At 40.5% G+C, this 26,428-nt stretch overlaps 2 protein-coding genes across 2 annotated transcripts; both read right to left on the minus strand.

Moving 5' to 3' along the window:
* Nucleotides 1–17,105: 17,105 nt before the first annotated feature.
* LOC306904507 (zona pellucida sperm-binding protein 4-like) lies at nt 17,106–19,046 on the minus strand. The gene is made up of 8 exons (XM_079474478.1): nt 18,674–19,046; nt 18,414–18,601; nt 18,252–18,349; nt 18,024–18,181; nt 17,742–17,934; nt 17,524–17,671; nt 17,381–17,453; nt 17,106–17,316 (listed from the first exon to the last, which is right to left on the minus strand). Exons 1-8 carry the CDS (start codon nt 18,966–18,968, stop codon nt 17,240–17,242), a joined length of 1,230 nt encoding a protein of 409 aa, XP_079330604.1. The 5' UTR covers nt 18,969–19,046; the 3' UTR covers nt 17,106–17,239.
* Nucleotides 19,047–21,138: 2,092 nt separating this feature from the next.
* On the minus strand, nt 21,139–23,015 carry LOC306904508 (zona pellucida sperm-binding protein 4-like). The gene is made up of 8 exons (XM_079474479.1): nt 22,614–23,015; nt 22,354–22,541; nt 22,189–22,286; nt 21,963–22,120; nt 21,681–21,873; nt 21,462–21,609; nt 21,321–21,393; nt 21,139–21,254 (listed from the first exon to the last, which is right to left on the minus strand). The coding sequence occupies exons 1-8, from the start codon at nt 22,906–22,908 to the stop codon at nt 21,178–21,180; spliced, it is 1,230 nt and encodes a 409-aa protein (XP_079330605.1). The 5' UTR covers nt 22,909–23,015; the 3' UTR covers nt 21,139–21,177.
* Between the last annotated feature and the right edge of the window lie 3,413 nt (nt 23,016–26,428).

The following is a 26,428-nucleotide window of genomic DNA, read 5'->3' on the forward strand; positions in this document are numbered from 1 at the left end:
TATTTCTCATAATGTTTCTCTGTAAAATATCAATGTCAAACAGTACGCATACAGAGCTATAAACAATATGTAGATTGCAAGTCTCCATTTCATCTCCATGCACAACTGAGAATTCATTAGCGTAGATACGAACCTCTCGATCTAGAACAGACATCCAAACAAAGCTTTATTACTTTAAAGAGCAGAACAGAATAGCTGTCGTACTCTCACAACAGAGCAGAGGTTCACGACGGACCTTCCTCCTAAAGCAATTTCATTAAAAATATGTTGTGTTCTGTTGGGAACGGGAAAGTGTATCACCATGCACGCTGCCATAGCAACAAGGACGATGTCACACAGGGTCATTTTCTGAGTACGGCAGCATTCAGCACAGAATACATTGTGAGCGCTGCTAAAAGGGCTCTCACACTCACAAATGCTCATCTGTTGATTGTGTTTTTGTTTGGCTTATTATACATTTATTTACGTACTTGTGTTAGAACAAATAGAAAACAATATCAGAGGTCTGTGCGTGGAAATTGATTGTTTATAAAGTGCTTTGTTTACATTTGTAACATCTCATTGAATTTTGGTTTGTCTAATTAAGAACAAAAAGAAACAGAAACTCTTGAACCCTTTCTTCCTTTGTAGTTTCTTTCAGGTATTCAAGACCTTGCTAACATCATATATTCTATATAAACATGCAAATTATATCAAGATACAACACAAAAATAGCTTTGTGTACTGTGGTAGGCTAACCGTTGTAAAAGAGGTAGAAAATACCAATTATACAAGTAAAAAAACTAATATATATTTATATTCTTAATAAGACAGAAATTCTAAATTCAATAAAATGTTGATTTTATAGTTGTATTGTAAACTTTATTGTGTATGTGATTACACACGCACACACACACTAAATCGTTTTTAGAATACATCTGTTTTCACATGTCTAGAGACACTTATTCATTTTTATTTATCTTTACTAATATTTGTAAGAATTTTTAAGAACATGTTTTAAAGTGAAAAAACTGTGAAATTCAACTTAACAAATATTGAGATATTGAGCTTCAAAGTTTCTGCATTCCATTTCATTTAGTAGATAAAACCTTTTGTTCGCTAAAACGTCCCAAAATGTGAAGTCACATTGTCTAAATCAGTGACAGAATAACTCCATTTTGACAAAAAGCCTTATAGTTCCAAGGCAATGAATTTGCAAAAACATACTCTTGTTATAATAGTATAGGTACATGTACTTGTATAATAGTATAGGTCAAATATGTCAAAAACCACCTTTAAAATGTGTGTGCGTGCCTAAACTAGTTTAAATAATCAATCATTCATTTTGAAGTATTTATTATATTTCCAAAAGCTCAAGTTCAAATCTTTTTGCCCCAACCATTTCTCTCTCAAAAACGTGTTTTATTTGTTTTCACAATGTGACAAAATCACATTTGGTATTATAGCAAGTCGCACCGGAGAACGATTAACTTAACGTCTGCAACGTACACATTACACATTACCCAGAACCCCCCTCCAAACATCTGTTCATGCAACGGTACCATGGACAGCGCAAATCAATGCAGACTTACCATTCAACATATTCTGCTGAAGAAAAGCCCTCCTCTCAATTCATTGTTCACTTCATATTGTTTGTCCCTTTTTCAGAAGGATGACATAACGTTCGCGGGGGTCGTGAGGGGTCAGCAACGGTCTACGCTGACATTCAATCTGCTCTAAAGTGGGTGTGTTGACCAGACACAAGCGTAAATCAGAAGGGAAAAACGGAACAAGGTTGCGCTTTACGAACCTATTGTAAACCTGTGTTGGTTTAAGAACGGGGACGTTCGGAAACGCAAACACGTGGCTATTGAATGTTACGATTTCGAGTGCGAAGAATGAAGAATGAAAGAGGTCAGAGCAACAACTCTCGACCGCAACAATGTTGAACGGTCGCGGATCCCGACCTCACATCAGGTCAGATAGTTAACCTCAACGGATCACGCTGACCTTCCCCGGCGGTCCTCAACTGGGCCGATCCCTGAGGATGAAAGCCTCCTTGACATTCAGCCAATCACAGAATCTGAGCGTAGGAGAATTCTGCGCATCAAAGCCGAGCTAAAGACTTCAATTAACCTCATCAGCTCCTGCTTCTGAACAAGCTGCCTAAAGCGAAGAAAACGTGTCCGCTGTCATATCGGAGCCGGCTAATCCAATCGCACCTGAATTACTCCAAATGTATGAATTACATCCTCATATGCATTTCAAGCCCGGCGTAGATCGGTTTACCATCAGGCAGGTAGATTTGAACTGGAAACCCAGGTAAATCAATTAGCTCGAGAGTAATGACATTCCAGCTAAACGCATCTGAAGCACTAGTCGGGGAAAGAATTTTGCCACACTTATATTGCAAAAACATGAAACCAAGATTCCTCAAGTGTTCCTGTAGCTCAACTGTGGGTTCCAGCCCCAGGAAACACACATAGTGACAGATATATTTACCTTGAATGCATTGTAAACCACTTTGGATTAAAGCGCCGGCCAAATGCATAAATGTTAATGTGACTCGGTTGAAAGGCCGTCTTCCAGCGGAGACCCTTGATTCACCAAAGTTGGAGAACTTTGTCAAGATTCTAACATGGTGCAAGCTTTAGTCTAACAAGCTTTAGTGGTGCATCTTGAATCCTGTTGGAATATAAAAATATTAGACTAGTTATCTTTTTCGGTGATGGCGAGGAGCGTCTCTTGCTGTGCTGGCGGGCACCGGCTCTTTCTAATTAACACAGAGACATGTAAGCGCTGTGCTGGCAGGTTAATTGAGCCTATGGGGCATTCTCTTACAGCACGAGCTGATGCCATTTCCCAGAACAATGACTCTGCGGCATGCGAGTGCGTCAAGGGGCCGCTCTGAGGAAAGGAAGCGGTTATTCCGGAGAGGAACTTTGACAATGTTTTCATCCTTGCTACCCCTTACAGTTACCTTTCTTTGGTATTATTTGTAGTAACCACACATTTTCTGTGCTTTTACTTTTTAGCTGTTTAGTAAACGTATCGTTTAACTGTGGCAATGCAAATAGCGGGATGCTCTACTAACTGAGCTACAGAATCTGTTATTGCACTTTCATAACTAAGGAAATCGAATTCTGAGTTCTCAGTTGCGTTTCATTTAAGTATCAACTTGTTCTCAGATGTTTCTCCTAAAATTGCCTATTAGAAATAAAAGCGTAAACAAATGAAACTGCAATTGTAAAAACACATGATGAGTATTGAGGCGTAAACATGGATCTGGATTTGGGGAAATCTGATGAGAAATGTTTGATTTCATATTGAGAATAGTATTGACTTTCGATTGCAGACTTGACAAATCTAAGCTCAGTTAGACACATTGTTGACATCTCTTCTGAAACTCGAATGACAGACACATTCGTGAGATTTCTGACTCTTGCAGATGAGACTTGAGCAAAGGCTTTTGTTTGTCTTCCATTTATATTATAAATACTTTTAAGTATCTACTAAAGTGTAGGAAAATAAAATGTGATCAATAACATCCACGGGTCTTTGAAGCATTAAAAGCACAGTGTAAAAGTACCCTCAGGCTAACATGTCACCTTTATTTCTATCTGAAGGTCGAGCGACGATGTCATTGCATGTGATGTCAACAGTCAAGGCCTGTAGCCGAAACCCTTTGGGAACATCTCTGTCACCTCACCACATGCTCCCACGACGGTCCAACGCCTCACAGAGCTTCAGCAGATGAGCACACACCGTTTTGCAGATGGTAAACACACACACATCATGCTGATGGAATCGCTCATTAGACACTCCCAAGAACGCCAGATTTCCACCGCTTCGGCCCTGGCACCGCAAACCAGTCTCCATTTTTTCATTCCTGGGGCCTTCGTAAATAAATAACAACAACAAACAGCAACAAGAGTCTTTTTTACCCAGCGGGGTTCGCTGTGACATATGGGAGCTCCTCGCTTTGGCCGCACCGAACGATATGGACACAGATGGCTGATCTCAATATGGCCTCCTCTCTGTCTCGCTCTGAAACCCCCCGTTCGCTGCATATTCAAATGAGCGACAGCCACTAGCTTGAGCCGCGTTTACAATTGTTGAGTGCTGTCAAAGACTCAGATGGGTTAAACACAATGGTGAACAATTACACAAACAGTTTTGTCAAGTTAAACAAGCGTCTCCTGTGGCCGAGGGTAAAGTGAAGGTTGACGCGGCTCAGAACGTTTACATTAACTTTGGTGGATGTACACACTTATACTCCAATACATCCACACAATAACACAAATACACCACAAACACTTCCAATAACATTTTCAGTCTTTTGTAAAAGGTAAAGCATAGCTCAGTTGTTTGAGTAAATGAAAACGTTTCATCACGTCTCAGATATTTCTCCTAAGAGGAGACGAAATATCTCAAATGTGTCTGTCATTCGAGTTTCAGAAAAGATGTCAACAATGTGTCAAACTGAGCTCAGTTTCGTCTCGTCTGTTATCAAAAGTCAAGATTAATGAAGATCTAAATATGCACTATTAAACAATATAAAATTCACCCAAATCCAGATAATTTAAGCTCTCCGATATTTCTTTTCTCCATTTTAGGAGAAACATTTAGGAGAAATTTAATAACGATGTGATCTTTTCATAGTTTGGAGACATCTTCTCAAATTTGTCTCAGGGCAAAAATCTGGAGATTGAAGCAAGTATTTTCGTTAAGAGTTTCATTGATTTGCAGTACAAGTGTATTTTAAAGCACTCAGACTTGTAAACAGATGGAGCCCATATCTCGCTTTCTGAAAATCCACTCCAGATCTCCACCTCCAGTGTATCAAACAATACGGCAGGCTTCTTCTCCTCCGACTCTCCGCCCTCAACCCTCCTTTCTTGGGATGGGGGTGGGGATTTGGAAAGAAAGAAAATGGACTTCTGTGTCAGCAGCAGCGTCTTTCTTTAGCCTAATCCTCTCGCCCCAAGCCGCACGGTGCAGTGAAGCGCACGGTTACATGGCAACAATTAGGAGAGCCGAATCTCAGCACCTGGTCCTCCCCAATCTACGGCAGCTGACTTTACACACACACACACACACACAGCCAGGTGGCACCTCTTCAATCACATTAACTGGCCACTGTACGGTTTATAAAGACTGTGGCCTCCTCCCTGATCTGCCCGTATATTCCTCACATTTCCTCTGTTAAAGGATCCCCGCTTACCCGGCCGGGCCGAGTTTGACCAACAAAAACTGAACATACTCCTGTATTTACACCTCTGCTCAAAAGTTTCAGGTCACTTCGCTCAAATGTTCCTCACGATCTTAAAAAAACTTTTGATCAGGTGGTGGATGTTTAAATTGTATTATAAAGCAAAAATGTAATTGAAAAAAGCATACCGGGTTGAGATCATAAAAAAGATGCTGAATTAAATGATAAGAAAACATTTCTGCAAATTCGACATACATTGAAAACACTGAAAATTAACAAATATAAATAAAACTACCACGAAAAGAAAACGCGTCTTATTTCTACTTGAAAATGTCCACTGTTTAATATGTTAAAATTCTTAAACCAAGATATATTTACTTTACAAGGAGAGTGACCTTAGATATTTAGTCCAGTTTCATGAATGACATAAGAATTAAGTTTATGTTTAAAACAAGCAAAAACTTCTGCCAATGGGGGAAGAAGAAACTTTTTGCACAAGCTAATACAAAACGCGAGTAGATTTTTCTCAATCTATTTGGCAGATTTTAAAAGAAAAACATTATAGAAAAAATGAAGTTTAAATGTATTTTTAAACAAAAGGTTCTTTCATAAAACAAGACTAAATTTCTAAAGGTTCACTTTTTTTTTCAATATTTCTAAAAAATATCTAAAAACGATCTCGACTAGAAAAGTAAAAAATATTTTTTACAGAGTTTACTATTTTGTAAATAAACATAAATAAAGAATGGGTATGAGAGTCTAAACGTTTAAATGGTCGTGTAAATGATTAAGGTACTTAAAAAAGACCATTGTGGTATGTTTTCCATAATACAGCCGACACACACTACAAGGAAGCCATTTGTTTCTTATTATAATAAGAGATGAAAGAACAGCCCTCATTATAATAACAATAAATGTTGATTTATGCCAGGGTCGTGATCGATGCTGATTTGTGAACGCAAATTACGCGATCGACTTGAGCTGAATAATATCAACACGTCTGTTGCTTTGGGCCGGTGAGCGTGAAAACAGACATGAAGAAACATTCAACTTCTCCTCCTTCACATGAAGAAGAATCCTCGTGTTGTCCGGCTGATGTGGTGTATAGAGGGATCTTTGGTTAATGGTTTACACAGGCTGTTGGCTCCATTACACTCATGATTCATGTTTCCACATGCATTTCTACACACACGCACACAGACACACTGAGGATGGGCCATTTAACACATCAAAGCCTGGGGACTGAGGGCTGCGAGAGAGATGAAGCCCCGCGTCACTTTAATCCTCTTTACGCACCCATGTGTGGACAAGACAGACAGACAGATTTCACTCAAAGTGAACAAGCTTAATACACACACACGCACGCAGAAAGGTCTGATTTATAGCAAGAGGCCAAATGCACAACCTTTAAATGGCTAATCATTTTATTGTCTCATCATTATCGTGGTGGATTGAAATTCTCATGTCGGCTCAATGGAGTCTCACCTTTAAGAGATGATTTCAGCAGTCATCACGCGTCGTCCCTTAAAACGTCATGTCCCTGTAGGACACAAAGTAGCTTAATACATTTTCTATCCGCTCTTCATTCAACAACCATTTGAAGAACCAAAAAAAACGTTGAACTGTAATGGAAAGATTTGTGTTTTATTTCAAAAGAACACGGCTAGATTTCAGAGGAGAAACGTTTGTAATTGCATACATAATAACCCGTTTACATAAAGGACAACAACATGCAAAGTTAAAATTCTTAGAATTTAGTTGTTGCTTTGCAGTCAGGAAAATGAAAAGATCCTGGAGAGATACAGGCGTTACAAGGATCTTCATTGGTTTTTATATTTGACAAACAAAAGGTCTATAAAACCTTCAGCATTATCTCATATCTCGTCCACCCTCGAAAGCCTCTAGCCTTCATCCTGCTCTGGGATCAGCTGCGTTGAAGGTTAAAATTTGTTCTCCAATTTGTGTTTAAAAAGCTGGAAAAAGGAAATGCACATGGAACCGCGTTGTTCACGTTCTGCTAAATTGTCTACATGTACATTAAGTGATATATATATATATATATCTTCATGAAATAAATGGTTCAGTTCATTTACATCTGGCAAATTTGGAGAGAATGTTCATCAACTATTCTTGTAAGTGTCCAAATATTTCAGAGTTCACAAATCGAAACACTAAAGCAACGTAGAAGAGCCCATGAGAGAAAGGCAGCGTTTGTGAAGCGGACATCTGAACGCATCTCTCACTGGCTTTTGTGCTGATTAAAAATTACTGGAGTAAAATCTTCCCCTTCAGTGAAGCAGTAACAACCAACAACGATTCCATTTCACATGGCAGTGATTTTCATTTCACAGAGAGAGAGAGAGAATCCCAGAGCTGGCAGTGACGGCTGAGACAGACAAAAGTGAATAATGAGTTGTGCACATCGGGGAATTCCTGCGGCTCAAGGTGCCAGCGAGTCAGAGCCACACGGCAGCACCTGATGGAGGCAGCTGGCTCCCGCGCAGACATGTCCACACATGTCATTCCAACACGCTTCACGGACACGCTGTTCCTGACAGGAAACACACACGGGCCAGAACACTCAGCGCACACACACAGTTTGTCACATTGTATTGCATTGCATTCTGTCTGACATTTAGATGTGAGGTCACGTCACTTATGAATTTAACTAAACTAACTGGGGTTATTGTAGTTTAAGTGTCAGTCACAATTTATTTAAGATAATTAAAGATACAATCTTTGCTTGAAATAAACCAAAACATTTTATTGAGCATGCACACTTCATCTGTTGGATTAGATTGAGCATTTGGGTTTAAGTAATTCAAAAATATATATGATAAAAAGTTATACTTACTTAAATATTTGAAGTTCCTAGAACTCCTTTTCACTTTTGAGTACAGTGGATCGAGAATGATTTCCAATTCCCAGCATGCTTTGTGTCAGAGTGCGTTAGGACAGTACATTTTAAAGTATAATTATTTTATTTTTTACAGAGAGGAAAAGTTACCGACTGCAAGTTTAATCCAATGATAAAAAGGGTCACTGTTGTTGTTTTCATATCAGAAATGGTCATCTCCCCATCTTACAGGAAAACATAACTTATAAGGAGGTGATTTCTTTACACATTTGTATGATGTGATACGTACGAAACACATACGCCTATTAAAACAAGCAAAAATGAAGCTACCCCTAACCTTCATTGGGAAGAAAGCAAATCATTCTGACATGCATGTACGAGATTGTCAGAATAAGCCATCTTGTAAATAAGTTATAAATGTTGGACAACACTTAACTCATAACTCATACTTAAGACTCCAGCTATACAACGTTTCAGGCAGCCGATACTCTGGTTAAGTCCAAAATGAAAGCTAAGCGTTGTCCAGGGAGAAATCAGTGCTAATTTGAAATCTGGCAACCGCTCAGACGACCTGACACATCCCTGCTGAAATCTCCACCCTCATGGACTGAGTGTTACTTCACACGGGGAATTTTCCACTCAGCCGAGTGGATTCTGCATCATTTCTGTCATCAGGTTCGTTTGTGCGAGCAGCGAGATACGACACACGTTAATCTCTCCCTCATCAGCGCGGTGGGTTGAGGCACTTATGGCAGATGTCCATTAGCGGCCGATCAGCAGGGTCTGTCTCTGCAGGGGCCGTGACAGGTCTGATCGTATGTGTGTGCGTAAAAGAGAGAGGGAGAGTGTGTCTCACCGAACCACGCTGGTCCTGCCGAGTCCTCCCTCGCCCCTCACGGGCGTCTCGGACACAAGCTGCCGTCTCTCCCCCCACCACCACCACCTCTGAGATCAGGAACCCACTTATCCTGCCACGCCATTGTCTGCGGTGTCCACACGCATCTGTTATGCTTGGGCAACACGGTCACTGACAGACAGCCCATTGTTCGCCCGGCCGGGTGGAGGACGCACTCACAGTTTGGGGTAATTGGCTCTCCTAATTAGTTCAAGACACACACACACGCGCAATTGCTTTTTAATTAAACGCCATCCAGTCTCTAATGAGCAATCAGTTTCAACCAATGAAGAGACAAAACCCATTCAAAATCAAGACTCAAATCTTACTCATCATAGAAGATTAGCTTTTATTGTGTTTAAGTGGCCCAAGTCAAGAGCCCAATCTTTATAAATACACTACGGTTCAAAAATGTGTAGGGTCATTTCACTTAAATCTTTCCATCTGAAAATGAATGTTTGAAAAGATTTCGGTAGACCAAAATATAAACACATTACATAAGTTTAATTTTTTTTGAAAAAGTTATATAGATCTGACTCGGATCAAATAATAAACACTGTGCGGCCAAGGAGAGCTGCTGCATAAAATCATCTCAGGGTGAAGATGATAAAATATAACAGTGTTGATTTATTTATTCATTACTTACACCCCGTAATTACATCCCATAGTCTTGAAAAACGTACTATTATCTTAAAATGTGGGAAAAATCTATAAATGACGCTAAAATTTAAACAGCAGTGTATGATCAGGCTCTGTTTCCTTAGTAAACGTGTTTATATAAATCCTATATAGATTGTTTCATCCGACGTTTGGTTATAATATAACTATTGTTTAGATCAATATTAATAATTCATTATATTTCAACAGTTTTTAACTAAATAAAAAAACTGCTCAACAGTTATTGATTCTTTGCTGAGGTCTACCGGAGGTTAAATTTGGGCAACGTAACGTTCAATTCTTGTTGCCGCTAAAACCGTCTATACAAACATCTGAAGAACATTTTTAAAGAGCAGATTTACAGATTAAATCAATAATGCCTGAAATACCACCGTCAGAAAGAAACGCATCAAACAAACAACTGAGCAATGTACTGTCAGGGAATGTTGGGGGTTTGATTAAATCCTAATAAAAATAATAATCAAAAGAAGAAATATGGACAAAGCAAACACTGCTCATAAATAAATATAAAAGCAGTGAGGGAAAGCTGGTCTTGCCTAATCCCAGAATACCAGCATGTCCCGTGTTGCCATGGATTCTGTAACCTGATAATGTGAACAGACTGTACTGTCACTGTGGGAATACGGACGGGCGTCTCTGAAACCCCTCTGGACCGCCGACACAGACTGCTTCTTATGATGACTATACCAGAACCTGTAGAACAAAACTTGTAATCTTTGCTGTGTTGTTTTATATAACACATTAATCTCTTCTATAATAGGTTTAGCTCTTCAATGTGCCGTTTCTAAGCGTGTCCCTGGCAGCCAGCTCTGTTCTTGACCAGTTTCACCAGGACAGTCTTATGTAAATGCCCGGTTGACCAGTGCCGAGTGTGTGACTTCCTTGGATTAACCGGGGTTTAAGTGGTTCCTGTTCTGTGACATATAAATCCTCAATCCATGACAATTCCTTGGCCCATTCCAGTTGTGTGGATCTCTGATAACGGCATCTGCCAACTAACTTGAAAACATGTTGCTATTTTCGAGATGAAACATTTTCATTGCAATATAGGAAGTCTCACGCTACAGGTGTTGAGGTCACTGAAGGTCCAGACGACCATCTGCACGTGTGATGGCCCGCAGAGATCAGAAAGGATGTGAGAGAGCGTGTTCAACCTGAAATCAGTCGAGATTAAAGCCAAGCCGGCGGCGACGTGCCAGCAGTGTCCGTCAACAGCCAGACAGATCGACAGACCGATGCAGTTCTAACGGAAGCAGATCTCAGTTCTGTTAATGGATCCTCACATCTCTGATCAAAGAGGTGTGCGTCTTCACAATCTATCATCCCTCTTTCTTCTTCATGCATGTTACGTCTGCTTAATGTCTGGATGTGTTTGTACTGTACCTGCAGAAACACATAATATTATAACATTAACAGAGAGAACTGACCACAGGTGTGTGTGTACATTAATGTCTTTAGGGATTTCTCAATGCAAACCCAAACGTTACCACTCTTCTACGTTACCATCACTTACCATCACTTACCATCACTTACCATCACTTACCATCACTTACCAAACGTTACCATCACTAAACTTCTGTCTCTCTGCTTTTTAAAAGGTGGAGACTATCTTACGTGCCGTTACATTCTCGGACAACATGAATAAACAGCGTGCAACATAAACAGAGACCTGGAGCCAGTCTGAGATAAATGATTCATTGACACACATGCTCTAATGGATGTTCAGTGACGTCATGAATGCGACAAAGCGGAAGATTTCGGACTATATTTCCCTATTTCACTGTGTTAGCTATGTATAAGCGTAGATGAACGTAATTAAAATAGCTATTTAGAATCAACCTCCTGGTTGTTTTGTGCGCTGAGGATTATATTTAATCCAGGGTTTAGAGAGTGATCCACCTCGACATTATGACCAGATTCAAAACACGAGAGCTTTATCCAGGGCTGTCTTTCAAAACGTCATATAACATTCTGTAAAAATGAAAGGGCCTGTGATGATCAAATGTTTATGGGTTGGTCTCTTGTCCCCTGGGCCCAATGAGCAGACTACACACCATAAATGATTCTAGCTGGACCCTTCATCACGAGGCCCAGAACGATGTTCTTGTCTATACATTAAAGGAATAGTTCACTCTCCAAATGAAAATGATTTACACGTCTTTGTCTCATTTCAAACCTGTGAAAGAAGATATTTAAAAAAAAAATTGGTAACAATGGTTTTGTGTTTAGTAGAAGTCAATGCCGTTTTTGGTCACCAACATTTCTCAAAATAACTTATTTCGTGTTGTGCAGACGAATGAAAATGACAACACAGGGTCAGTACATGATGACAGAATTTTAATTTTGAAGGTGAACTCCTTTAATGTACATATGTATTTGAGTGATAAACATATCTACGTAACGCAAGTTTTAAAATCAATGTATAAAATTCAATCATTCGCTCACCACAATCTCAGATTTTACTTCATACAGTGACACAGAGGAACGTTAATCTCTTATCTGACGTCTTGCTGTGTTTGTCCTTCCTTCAGCATCTGCCTGAACACACATGAACACACAAACCCACATGGACGGAGAAATCAGGGTAGTTAAACACAGCACACTTTTACAGCAGACCTGAAAGATGTTTGCCCTCATTTCAACAGCGCGCTTGGACAAAACGGACTAGGAAGAATGAATGCAAACACTGTTAAATACTGCAACTGCGGATAAAAGGCCAAAGTATACTGACATATAGTATGCAGGAATACAATTATAGTATTTACTTATGAGATTATTTAGCTTGTTGGTTACATATGTTTGCTCAACAGGGTTGACCAGTAACCCTCACAAATGATCTTTAAATAGGTCTAATGGAAAATGTAATTGGTTGACAATATTACAGCGGCAGCAGGTGTTTTCACCTTAGTTATGACAAAACTGTCATTGAAATCTAAATAAACTCCTTAAATGTCAATTTTCCTAATTTAATATACATTCATGGTCCTGATCTGCAAACTGTTACAAAAAAACGAAACAATCATAATTCAGCCACAAATGCTTCTTTTCAATATCCCGTATCAATATTTCACACACAGGACGCAAAATAAAACACATTTATGATCGAACTAACTGCTTTGACAGACTTAAACAAAGGAGGAATGTGGATGTGCAATGTGTTTTCACGGTAAGTCGGTCTGGCCGCAGCTTCAGTGCTAATGGCTAATGAATAGACCTGGTTTCTTCATGTAGGAGCTCTGCAGGTTCACATGGCGCATCATGCCAAAGATGTGATCTCTGCCAAAGCCTGATAGCATCAGACCGCCTGTGCCCCCTCCCCACACACCTCAACACCCCACAGAGAGTTCCACGCCCTGCCCTGTTGACGCCACTACAATTAAATTACATTCATGCTAAGATGATCATTTTATTCTCGTGTTCAATGCTTATTTCTCATTTGTATAATAGTCACTCTAAGCATCTGCTAAATGAGAAATTGTAGCATGCAAAACAGGGTCGCATGGGGAAACTATCAGGATCCGAGCACTGTGATTGGAAAATGAATAGTTTTAAAAAAATGCATCGATTAATAATTAGATCAGATCAACAAGATTGAACAAGATTTCAGAATTCAATTTCCTTGCATGGGGGTAATACAGATTTATGTATACGGGTAAACTTAAGTCCTGAATTGAGAGAAATAGATCTGATTCAAATAATACAAACTCGACTGTAAGCTTCTTTCTCATTTGGGATCAGAGTTGTTTGACAAAAGAAGCCATTTGGGGTGGCACGTGGCCAGATTTGAGCAGGCGCCAGGTGCATGCTGGGATGCTTCAGACAGAATGAGAATGACACTTGCTGTAAAAGCAGGTTGCAAAAGCCACAAAGACTAAAACCAGTGCGACTTGAGCGCCTGTCCTGAGTCCCGGTTTGCAGGTTCCACAGACCTCTAGTGGTGTTATGGCAAGCTCACACTATGCGATTTTTGGCTGGATTTTGCTGCGACAAAACCTCGAGATTGCAACCAAACCGGTGCTCGTTCCTGTCGCCGTTGAGTATAAGCAGGTGTGCAAGGTGATCTGGACCTGTCTCGAGCTATCCCAGAAGCTACGATATATTTAAACCTGTTTGATATTGAGTAACTTTGTATTAGCACCTATTGTACTTTTGCTCTTTGTATGACATATCGCTTATTGCTCCCCGAACTCTTTCTAAGTCGCTTTGGATAAAAGAACTAAATGACTAAATGTAAATGCTCACTAAATCTTTGGTGTTTCGAGTCTAACGTCATCAAGCAACCTTTGTTTTTGGCAAGTTTTACAATCATAGGTAGTTTATATGGTTAGAGTTAAGTTAGGGTGTGGGTTGGGTAAAAATTCTAATGATTTCCATTGCAAATACCATTAGGGACGAAGAGAGGGAATCTGGACTCTGAAAGGTCGTCTGTCTATTGTCTAATCTTCAGAGACGTGGTGTTGTGTCTAGAAGGGATATAGCTCCCTCCACTGGGCATGCGCACTTCAATACCGCTTAAAGCGGCCCTGTAACGGGGTTTCATGCATCATGACTTCTTTACAATGTTAAACGTGTTGTCTTCTCATGCTTGACATGGTCAACTTGTCAAAAAACGAGTTATTTATAGTATTTCTGCGCTCGATACACTCCCCCAGCGTTCATATAGGTTTCGGAAAGTTTTTTCAAACATGAAAATCTGTTTCGTAACAACTTTTCTCTGTGCCTTATTGGACAATTCTACATGAAAAGCATGCGGCACGCCCACACATCAACCAAGGAGAGAAGGAGCATCCACAAGTCACTTTCACTTGTGTGCAGAAGAGAGAGAGAACACAATGTTCGTGAAGTTGAGCTGTGTTTGTTTGTTCGCTGCATTTGGGTGATGAATATTATATACACAGTGGATATTTAAATCTGGATTTGGAGATCGTTTGAAACTGAACATTGGAGCAGCGGTACCAGATCTAAAAGATGCCGGACATGAACCGCACGCAAGAGTTTCATGAGATATGCAGAAAGCGACACAAGGCTGTATTTGGATTATTTGCTGTTTCTTTAACAGTGAATTTAACGACTTCATGTAGACAAATTTAAAATAAACACAAATGAATGTTTAAGTTTCTACAAACCATGTTGTTAAACAAAACACTACATTTCTGCCACCAGTTCAGCTCCACCCGCAGAATCACGTCACACTGTTGGCAAACAAAAAATAGGTCTATATGTCTCTTATTGCTCCTTGAACTCTTTGTAAGTCGCCTTGGATAAAACTGTCTGCTAAATGACTAAATGTACGTTGCTTTTGTATTTTTTTTTATTACTACAACATATTACAATTGCAACTCCCGGGTTTAGTAGAGGTTTTCGTTATTGTTTTATACATAAATTCATATACTTTAGTGAGAATCATCATCTTTAATACTGATAGAATCCATTTGTCTGTATATAGTAGGTCATCAAACAATCACAACAATCAGCCTGAACAACAGCACCATCTGCTGAACACATTGCAGGTCTGCTGGTGTTCATCAACATTGACACCTAGAACTAGGAGTACAGGTTTGTGAAAGTCTAAGACATATTTAGTCTTGTTCTTACCTTACTCATACTTGAAACTTTCAAGAATGAAGGAATAAGGACAATGCGTTTAATTTATGACATGATGATTTATGACAAAATGATTTCTTAGAAAATAATTTTGTGTCAACTAACAAGACTTAACTGCTAAATTTTAAACAATCTAAGACTGTCTGTGCTTTTTCTTTTACCTTTTTAAGAAATCAGCATATCCACGTTTTCCAGGTTTGCAGTAAGCACAGCGGCCCCTGCTGTTCAAAACATTGCAATTAATTTATCAAAACCGACTAGAATATTCCCATTATAATAGATTTCTAGCATTTATATATTCTATCCTATTACTTTTATTTGTGAGTGAGGAATCATTCTTTGTACAGTAACTCAATTTATATGATAATGTGAATAATTTACTCCAGTGTTATCAGAATACTGTTGTAATTAATGTTGTTCCTCTGTTTGACATTTCTTTATTTCATACCCAAAAATACACGGTCCACCTTTGTGACAAATGTCAATAATTGCTTCTGTGGTTTAGCTATCTGCAATTTTACCTGAAAGAGAAGGAATGTTTAAGAGAGGACACAACCTTTGTCGTCCTGTGAGCTCAAGGTTACACACATACGTCCGTGAAAATAACATTAGGTCAACGGTATATTGCTGAGCTGTCTGTGTAAGGAGTGTTCTGAAAGGATGGATTTGATCAACACTGAAGGGCAGGGGGGGGGGGCGTCACAGGTCAGAAATGAATGGTTCTTCCATCAGTTTAATAACCTGGGGAGGTTTGAAGGTCAACGTAGTTGCATCTTAGGATTTCATGGCATCATTTGAATGTTAAAGCACTTAACCTGCTTTGTTGTATTTATAAGTATTTGGAAAGTGATGACACTTTTTTAAAGGTTTTGTGCATCCTGTTATGCAGCCCAATTGTGGTACAGGAAACCTTTCTAAAACGCTCAAGGTTGATTCAGATCCAAAGCATTAAAATCTTAAACACTTTTGATTAATGGGAAACCAAGGCATAAGATAATGCTTAAACAGGGAAATGCTAAATTTGTCCTTAGTGATTTAACATTTCACAAATGTCCCATATAAAGTCATTGTGAAAAAAAGAAAATCTAATGTTATAGATTTTGAAGGATTAAGAGTTTTCGAAACTACTAACAGTCCTAGAGACATTGTGGGCCATCAGGAAAGATTGTGCAGTTTTTGTCCCAGCAGAAGAATATCAAAGCCAGACATTGATTTTCAGCAAAGTAATGACAACATGGAACTTTGTGGAAATAGCACATTTATATTAACTAAATCTGAAGCACCAGGGCCAAGGAAACAGTGTGTGACCTGATAGCAGCAGCACAATCCTTTGAGAGACGGCTGGAGATCTTTAAGACTGATAAAGGGCTACATGTCCACTTTCCAACTCTTCTCCAGCAGACTGACGACAATAACCATCTTTCCTTTTCTTACCATGTACAAGCATGGCATCTCTGCAGACTGAACACATGACTTGCAGGAAAATGTGGCTTTGTGAGTAGTGACACTAACCTCTTGGACTAAAATGGTCACAGCTGAAAATTTCCCCAACTTGCAGAAAGTAGCCATCTGTGTTCTTAATGTTTGGGTCGACTTATTGAAAGTCAGCATTCTCAGCAATGAATATTGTGAATAACTCGTACACAGCATGACTAATGAACATTTAGGCCAGTGTCGCGGTCCAACAAGTCCACACCTTGTGTTTAGGCAGCTGAAGGAACTGCACTCACATTAGGCTGCGTTTGGATTTGACTTTTCAAAAAGGTAATGTTGATCGGTTTAGAGTTATGTTAATTAAAAATAAGTTTTGAAATAACCAATTGTTCCAGAACTTTGACAGTCAAGTGAATTCCGATTTGGACCTTTGAATAGACTAAGCCCTGGCCTAATGCAGCGTGCCCCTTTACACAAGGAACCAGAACACGCACACAACCTATGAAAAATCACTATTGTAGTGCAATTCACAAGAGAAACAAGTTGGGTTTCCATGCGGTTTATTAAAAATAAATTCAAATCATATGATCAGAGTCACCGCTCCACTAGAAACAACAGTTTGTGCGCTAGAGGTGATCGTTGCATGAACGTCTCTTTCTGCAGGAAGAATGAAAAGTCAGACAAACACCATTTTTGATTTTAAGAAACTAAAGCTACTCACGTTTCCTGGCACAGCTCTGCTCACAGGAACCAGAAGCAGGATGGCACACAGCTGTACTACAGTGGATGAAGATCTGACAAGAGAACAGATTTTACTTCATGGAGCACTGTTGATAAATTTGTCAACAGAACAAGTGATCATACGGTCTCCTGAAGAGGGGCCAGTGATGCTGGATCCACAAACGTGAACATCTTCACAACAAAGCGCTTGTAGTGGGTTGGGAACTGAAGTTGGCTCGTCTGGTCTACAGGAACCAGTGCAGTCAGATAACGGTCATCCTGGTAAGGGCATCTAAAACCAAAGTGACAGTCTGGACTCGTTCACAGCACACTATCTGGACGATGCTTGGGATTCTACTCACCCATCAACTAGAAGATCCCACTGGGGTAGACTGAGAGGACTAGGGGTTGATGTCGCCCAACAACGTCCCAACATCAGGACAAGATTGGGGTCAGTCCTCTCCATAACGTGCACCTCAACATACACAGGCTCTCGCAGGACTTTTGTGATTGGATACTCATCCTCACCGTAGTAGGACGTGTACGCCTCATCTCCTGAGGATGAACACTTGTTACTAGTGTTAGCCCAGTGCTACAAGTACCACTCCTCTTGAGGCATTATTTGAAGACTAGAACATCATTACCTTCTGCGCAGCCTTTAGTGACACATTGGCCATTTGCCAGTCTAAGCTCCACCCTGAGGGGTCCGGCAGCAGCTACAGGTGGAGGTGGTGGAACAGTGTTGACCTCCACAACCAGAGCTTCCACAGCAGTATCAGAATATCTACACTGGAAGAGAAGTCTAGACAACAAACAGTGAGCTTCATGCATCCGTTCTAGGATTCAGTAAAAAGAAAATACAGATGACCTACTCAAAATGACTGTCCCTTGTGATGGAGCCAAGAGGTCCAATCCCCACCTCGTAGGATGAAGTCATTCTGTTCTCATACACCACATAACCATTTTCCTCCTGCAAGCAGAAACACGATTGACATCTCTGTTCTACGCAGCCTCTTCATCAACAGCAAACTCACCATCATGCTGGTGCCACAGGCAGTGACTGGAAACTGGTAAATGGCAAAGGAAGGCGTGAAACCAACAGGACCACAAGGTGCTTCACTTCCACCCAACAGACGGATCGTGTCCAGGCTCAGACGAGGCAGAGTAACATCTCTAGCCACCACCAACACAAACTGACCATCTCTCATACACTGGACAGTCACTGTGATGAGACAGAGGAAGCAATCAGAGAATCAGCTTGGCAAGAAACATTTAACTGGTCAAACACACTTACCTGACATCCCATAATAACACTGCTGTCCATTAAAGCAGCAGTTTATAGCTTCACACTCATCACCATTGATACCAGGTTGTCCACACTGGATCTGCTCAGAATCAGCTACAGCACACTTGTCAAGAGGTTCTGACTGCTGAAGAGGAAACTTCTGAGAAATCTGGTGGTCAGTTTGCTGGAAGACTGGAGATTGAGGCTTCTGTGGAAAATTACTCAACTGTGGCACAGCATGACAGACGGCACAAAACCATACGCAAAGCACCAAAACCTGCCTCTTAAACCACATTTTCAACATTGTTCCAGAATTGAGCACACCACAGAAGCCCTGACCTTCAGTCTTTATATTCTGCAAAGTTCAGCTCATGACCGACACTCTCACTGTTTAATTAACAATCATGAATCTCCAGACCTGCACAAGTGCTTGCAAGCTGCCTTTGATTTTTTCCTCAAGATTGAATTTTCTTGTTTTGCTGTATGGTAAAAGTTCATTGTAATAATTATATAAGAATGAAAAAGAGCTGTTATGTGGACTGAGAACTGATTTGTTAGGATCACAAAACGCACGAGCAAAGATGTGTGCACTCTTAGATTAGATTAGATTCAACTTTATTGTCATTACACATATACAAGTACAGTGTAACGAAATGTAGTTTAGGTCTAACCAGAAGTGCAGTTAGCAAGTGCAGGATATACAGTTAGAATGCTGCACATACTTTTAGAAAATAGTTTTGTGTCAACTAACAAGACTTTGGCTTAATAATATAAGCCAAAGTATTGTGCCTTTTTTAATGTGCATTTATAAACGTGTATACACGACAGTGTATTCAAGGTGTAATTCATTTCTGATAGACAAAATCATCTGCAATTCTCGATTCTGTGTTTATTTTATTTCTGACCTTTGTCAGGTCGCAAATGCATCTCTGCAGTTTCTGTCCTGTTCTTCCAACTTCTGCTGTGCTGATCTCCTGGTTCATTGTAATTTCCATTCGTAGGTCTGTTTACATGCGATCCATCGAGGAGTCATCTTGAACCCTCGCTCTCGCTTTCTCCAGGGGTATTCTTCCTATTATGTTTTTCGAAGCCATAGATGGGTGGACCCATTACGCTTTTAGCTAGCCCATGTCTGCCCCGGTGGGGTCTATTCCCTCCTGCCAGCAGTCTCTCCAGGCTGTCACCAGGTCTTTCCCTGGTTGTTAGCCGCCCTTTCACAGCAGTCACTAGTTTGAACCAGATCTTATATATTTGCTTAATAGTTCTAGGTGTTATAATCCCACGTTTTCAGCACGAGGGATGTAACTATCCACTTAGCTGCCCTTTTTTCTTAAATGCTACACATTTCTTTGAAAAAAAAGGCTTTGTCAAATAAAACTAAATTGCAATTTTAAATATAACAGACAGTCTATGCTTTTCCTAACTTTACATTTTTAAGAATTATCAGCATATATATTTCAGCCACCTGCTGTTCAAAACCGGTATTGCAACTCATTTCACCCAAATAGAATCGTCACGGTTTTTAGCATTTACATATTCTATAGCATATGTTCTTTTTCTTCCGCATGTCTTTTGTGTGTGTGGAATTATTCTTTGTTCAGTAACTCGTTATGATAATGTTAGCTTAATTTACTCCATAGTGTTATCAGATTACAGTGTTTATTAATGTTGTTCCTCTGTTTGACATTGTATACCTAAAATACATTGGCCACCTTTGTGACAAACAAAAATTGTTTCTGTGGTTAAGCTATCTGCCATTTCCTCCGAGAGAAGTGTGTAAGAGAGGACACAACCTTTGTAGTCTTGGGAACTCAAGGGTATGAATGTCAGTAAAAAAAATATAAAAAGGTAAACCACATATTGCTGAAGCTTTTTCCTTGCTGTATGTGCAAGCAGTATTCCAAGGATGGATTTGATAAACACTGAAGGGCAGAGGGTAACAGGTCAGAAATGAATGGTTCTTGCATCAGTTTAATAACCTGAGGTTGTGTGAAGGTTAACCTAGATGTATTTTATGTCTCCATTTGAATGTAGAAGCACTTAACCTGTGTCATCGTATTAATAAGCATTTGGAAAGTGATGACCCCTTTTTAAAGTGGTGCGTCCCGTTATGCAGCAAAGGAAACCGTCTCAAAATGCTGATGTCAGCAATATACCAAACAAAGGATGTTTAAGTATCAGGAACAAGCCACGCATTTCAGGTGTTCATTTCTGCTCCTCTAATGTCAATATCCTGCAGAGTTTAGAATCAACCCTCAAACAGTTGAAACGACAAATCAAGGTCGTACTAGACAGACACTGCCACACGTGTTGATGCAAAGTAGAGGCAAATACTGCAGGACCATAGCCCTCTAGGAACAAGTTGACACCCCTGCCTGTTGGCCTGGTGCATATTGCCCCTTTAAAGGAACCCATAACAAGCAGACCACTAATGTAGAAGTGTTTTTCACAGGCAGGACCACAAAAGACAAGCGTGTTGGTTACCCAGCGGTTTATTAAAACAACAATTCAAATCATATGATCAGAGTCACCGCTCCACTAGAAACAACAGTTTGTGCACTAGAGGTGATCGCTGCATGAACGTCTCTTTCTGCAGGAAGAATGAAAAGTCAGACAAACACCATTTTTGATAATTAAAGAAACAACATCTACTCACGTTTCCTGGCACAGCTCTGCTCACAGGAACCAGAGGCAGGATGGCACACAGCTGTACTACAGTGGATGAAGATCTAACAAGAGAACAGATTTTACTACATGTATACTGCAGTGATAAATTGGTCAACATAAGTGATCATACGGTCTCCTGAAGAGGGGCCAGTGATGCTGGATCCACAAATGTGAACATCTTCACAACAAAGCGCTTGTAATGGGTTGGGAACTGAAGACCAGACGAGCCAACTACAGGAACCGGGGCGGTAAGGTAACGGTCATCCTGGTAAGGGCATCTATAACCAAAGTGACAGTCTGGATTCATTCACAGCACACTATCTGGACAAATGCTTGGGATTCTACTCACCCATCAACTAGAAGATCCCACTGGGGTAGACTGAGAGGACTAGGGGTTGATGTCGCCCAACAACGTCCCAACATCAGGACAAGATTGGGGTCAGTCCTCTCCATAATGTGCACCTCAACATACACAGGCTCTCGCAGGACTTTTGTGATTGGATACTCATCCTCACCGTAGTAGGACGTGTACGCCTCATCTCCTGAGGATGAACACTTGTTACTAGTATTAGCCCATTGCTACAAGTACCACTCCTCTTGAGGCATCATTTGAAGACTAGAACATCATTACCTTCTGCGCAGCCTTTAGTGACACATTGGCCATTTGCCAGTCGAAGCTCCACCCTGAGGGGTCCGGCAGCAGCTACAGGTGCGGGTGGTGGAACGGTGTTGACCTCCACAACCAGAGCTTCCACAGCAGTATCAGAATATCTACACTGGAAGAGAAGTCTAGACAACAAACAGTGAGCTTCTTGCATCCGTTCAAGGACTGTCAAGAGAAAATACAGATGACCTACTCAAAATGACTGTCCCTTGTGATGGAGCCAAGAGGTCCAATCCCCACCTCGTAGGATGAAGTCATTCTGTTCTCATACACCACATAACCATTTTCCTCCTGCAAGCAGAAACACGATTGACATCAACTCTGTTCTACGGAGCCTCTTCATCAACAGCAAACTCACCATCATGCTGGTGCCACAGGCAGTGACTGGAAACTGGTAAATGGCAAAGGACGGCGTGAAACCAACAGGACCACAAGGTGCTTCATTTCCACCCAACAGACGGATCGTGTCCAGGCTCAGACGAGGCAGAGTAACATCTCTAGCCACCACCAACACAAACTGACCATCTCTCATACACTGGACTGTCACTGTGATGAGACAGAGGAAGCAATCAGAGAATCAGCTTGGCAAGAAACATTTAACTGGTCAAACACACTTACCTGACATCCCATAATAACACTGCTGTCCATTAAAGCAGCAGTATATAGCTTCACACTCAGCACCACTGATACCAGGTTGTCCACACTGGATCTGCTCAGAATCAGCTACAGCACACTTGTCAAGAGGTTCTGACTGCTGAAGAGGAAACTTCTGAGAAATCTGGTGGTCAGTTTGCTGGAAGACTGGAGATTGAGGCTTCTGTGGAAAATTACTCAACTGTGGCACAGCATGACAGACGGCACAAACCCATACGCAAAGCACCAAAACCTGCCTCTTAAACCAAATCTCTGCCATTGTTTCAGAATTGAGCACACCACTGAAGCCCTGACCTTCAGTCTTTATATTCTGCAAAGTTCAGCTCATGACCGACACTCTCACTGTTTAATTAACAATCATGAATCTCCAGACCTGCACAAATGCTGCCTTTCATTTTTTTCTCAAGATTGAATTTTCTTGTTTTGCTGTATGGTAAAAGTTCATTGTAATTATTATATATGAATGAAAAAGAGCTGGGACCTGTTTCAGAAAGCAGGGTAAGTGCAAACTCAGTGTAAGAAAACGGGATACTCTGGGTTTTCAGTTTCAGAAGGCGAGGTATATCAAACCCGCGACCGTGGGGTAAGTCAAGCCCGTTTCAGAAATCAAGGTATCATATACTCCGAGTGAGTGACCATAGTAACCTACTCTGTGAACCTAACCTGGTCGGCAACAGGTTTTATTCCACTAACCCGAGGTTTGTTACAATCTCCGCCCCCTTTTAGAAGTGCGAGCGGTGTTGAACTATACGCCGTTAGTTTTTTCAATCGTTTTCCTTAATCGCGCACAAGTTCGTAACACAGACGTTAAAATGGCATGTCCGTTTATTCAGGAACCCGTAGATGAGGAAGCTGCATTCATTCAGAGAGAGTTAAATTTACGTCGGTAGAGAATATATGGTGAAGCCCCGTTTGGATGTTTTTTCATATCCGGAGGATGTTTTATTTGAGTGATACCGTTTTTCTTTACAGCCCATTAAATATATCCACAATCTGCTTCATCCTTACATCACAAACCTCACTCGTCGTGGCCGCACTCTTACATCTGAGCAGATTCTCTGTATGGCCTTACGTTTCTTTGCTAATGGAAGCTTTTTATAGGCCTATAACACGGGGGATGCAGAACACGTTAGCAAGGCAACTGTATGCAGAGCAGTAAGAAAAGTGTGCATCGCTCTCAAGCACTTTTTATACATTTGTGTTAAGTTTTCTGTGAGAGCCATCAAAGAGGAGTTTCATAGGATTACAGGTGAATGGTGAACGTCTTTCTGAATTAGGCTGATCAAATAAATGTGGTCTTGCTGCCACCTCTAATAATTCAAATACCCTTTAGGATTTCCCAATGTGATTGGGTGCACATGTAACCGGTCCCACTCGCCCCGTTCTGCACGGGCTTCGAACAGATGTCGGTCCTAAGAAAGAGATGGGCGCTCTAACTAGGAGCCTAGAGACCGCAGTCCCTATAGCGTCTGTCAGTCGAGCGTCTCTGTTGGTCGAAGAGTGAGGCTTACACACAGCTCTTCACTAGCTGACCTCCGTTACACACTGGAGCAGGGGCAAGCATGGCCAGTTTTCTGTCTTCTATAGCCAGGTTCTCGGTTCTCATGTCCTCATAACTTTCAAGACCAGTTTATTAAATATATCAAACATTTCCCAGTCAGGCATCCTACTAGCAAGAACATTTAAACTCACCGGACTGAATGATGTTTATATATTTCATTTTCAGCTGCTGCCATGTTCTTTTTATTGCAGAAGGATTTAACTTACATGACAAAAATCGTAGGTATATATGTTTATATATATATATATATATATATATATATATAGTGCCTCCAATTCGACTGGCGAGAAATAAACGGAGTGCTTTTTGTCACGTGGCGTTGCCATGGTGAATCGTGTTATCTTCGCTATATTGATGATGGCTTTTTAAAGCCGCGGTGAACGCGCGTAAACTAGAGTAAACTTACTCAGAGTGGATTGAACTCATTGAAACCAGCTGTTCTGAAACAGAAAACTCAGAGTAGCGATTATCTGAGTAAATCAACTCCGAGTTCATATTTTAACTCAGTGTTGCTTGAACCTCCTTATTGAAACGGGTCCCTGGTGTGGAGCGGTTACTGATTGGTTAGGATCACAAGAGAAAGCTAAAGAGGTGTGCACTCTTAATAATATTAGTCAAATTACTGTGCCTGGGGCCTGTACCATGAATGTAGCTGAACAAACTCAGGGTAATTGGATTAGTTTTGGGTTGACAAAACCAAACCAACGTGATCAAGCTTTGTTGGTACCATGAAGCAGTTCATGAAGTTTCTTTGTCAACTCAAGCTTTGATCCTGAAGCTAAGATTAGTTTGCGCGCACGTGCACATGAACGAGTGACGTCAGCATGGCTAAACCAATCGCATTATAAATGGATAAAGCGATTTCCACAGTATGAACACAAAAATGAATTTCAGCCATGGACTGATATGTTTCTGCTGTCTACGCAAGAGAGAAGTGTTTCAGAAACACTGCTGATTACGTTAATGCGCAAGTTAAAAGACTATATAGTACACACATTTACTGTAGTGCTGTAGGGCAAACAGGATCCGCGGGGTCCTCGGTGGAAGGTCCGTGTCCTTGCGGGCAACTTTTTTATGTAAGGCATGGGTACAGAAATATTACAACAAATGTTCATTGAAGCTCCTGCATATTGCAATATTAACCTGCATGCGGACAAAAAACATACATTCAGGCAGCAGAAGCAGTTAACCTTACATCTGCTTCATCATTTCCCTTCCGAGTACACATGAGAGGAGTGCAAATAAAGTTCATTCTCATATATTTCTGAACTTCTGTACAAATTTGTTAAAGCTGTAAACGGCTAATTTCACAGGCAAATGACACGCACTGCTTCTGCATTGTAAACTCTGACATCTTACGTGTTTAAAATCAATAAATGCACCGTGTACTGATGGTTCATGTCAAACAAGTTGCCCAAAAAATAACGCGGACTGGTTGCATGTTGGTCTCCTTTTGGTCTGATATGATAAAAACTAGGTTTTTTTTGCAGAAAGAAGACGGAGCTCAGAATTATAAAATAGCGGTGTGTTCTGCAACACAGAGAAGCGGAAGAAAGTATAAGAATTACACTTAATAAAACGGCCTGCTTTTACAACAGAATGCATAAGCCTCTACCTTTAATAGACTATAGTCTTTGCGCCATTAACCAGGTCAGTCATTTCATTAAAGCCTTAATAAAAACTACTGTTCAGGACAAAGAAAAATGTACAGTGAAACTGAAAGTGTTTCTAGATGTTCTGCACCACAGACAAGAATGTAAAAAATGCAATGCAAATACATGTGATACAATAAAAGTGGAATATAAGTAAGTAAATTGAATTTCATGTGAGTGTAAGGGAAAGCCAGCAAATCTGTGATTTTACCTATATAGTAACCAATATTTGATTTTATATTTGTTATATATTTTTTTATTTTATTAAACAGTATAAAAAATAACTAGCCATTCTAACACGCACTGTGAGTCAGTTACGTAATCTATATGTTTCTTTGCTCACAGCTGATTGGTCAAACTTCAGTCTGAGATCTTGAATCCAGAACATAACCTGCCCCGGAGCAGGTTAGCCGTGCAGCGTAAGACACCATGGCGACGAACACCGAATAAAGCCGAGCTACTTTCATGGTACCTAAAACCCAGGGATGGCACAAACTAATCTGAAACATAGCTGGCTAGCCACCTAAACCAGCTTCATGGTACAGGCCCCTGTAAGGTGTATTTAC

Source organism: Barbatula barbatula (genome assembly GCF_947034865.1).
Source record: "Barbatula barbatula genome assembly, chromosome: 15".
In the NCBI taxonomy this organism is placed as follows: Eukaryota; Metazoa; Chordata; class Actinopteri; order Cypriniformes; family Nemacheilidae; genus Barbatula; species Barbatula barbatula.

Coding starts and splice junctions, on each gene's coding strand:
- LOC306904508 (XM_079474479.1), bottom strand. CDS start 22,908: ATGGCAGAGATTTGGTTTAAGAGGCAGGTTTTGGTGCTTTGCGTATGG. Junction 22,542..22,613: donor GTGTTATTATGGGATGTCAG/GTAAGTGTGTTT, acceptor GTCTCATCACAG/TGACAGTCCAGTGTATGAGA. Junction 21,394..21,461: donor TGGCCCCTCTTCAGGAGACC/GTATGATCACTT, acceptor TTCTCTTGTTAG/ATCTTCATCCACTGTAGTAC.
- LOC306904507 (XM_079474478.1), bottom strand. CDS start 18,968: ATGTTGAAAATGTGGTTTAAGAGGCAGGTTTTGGTGCTTTGCGTATGG. Junction 18,602..18,673: donor GTGTTATTATGGGATGTCAG/GTAAGTGTGTTT, acceptor GTCTCATCACAG/TGACTGTCCAGTGTATGAGA. Junction 17,454..17,523: donor TGGCCCCTCTTCAGGAGACC/GTATGATCACTT, acceptor TTCTCTTGTCAG/ATCTTCATCCACTGTAGTAC.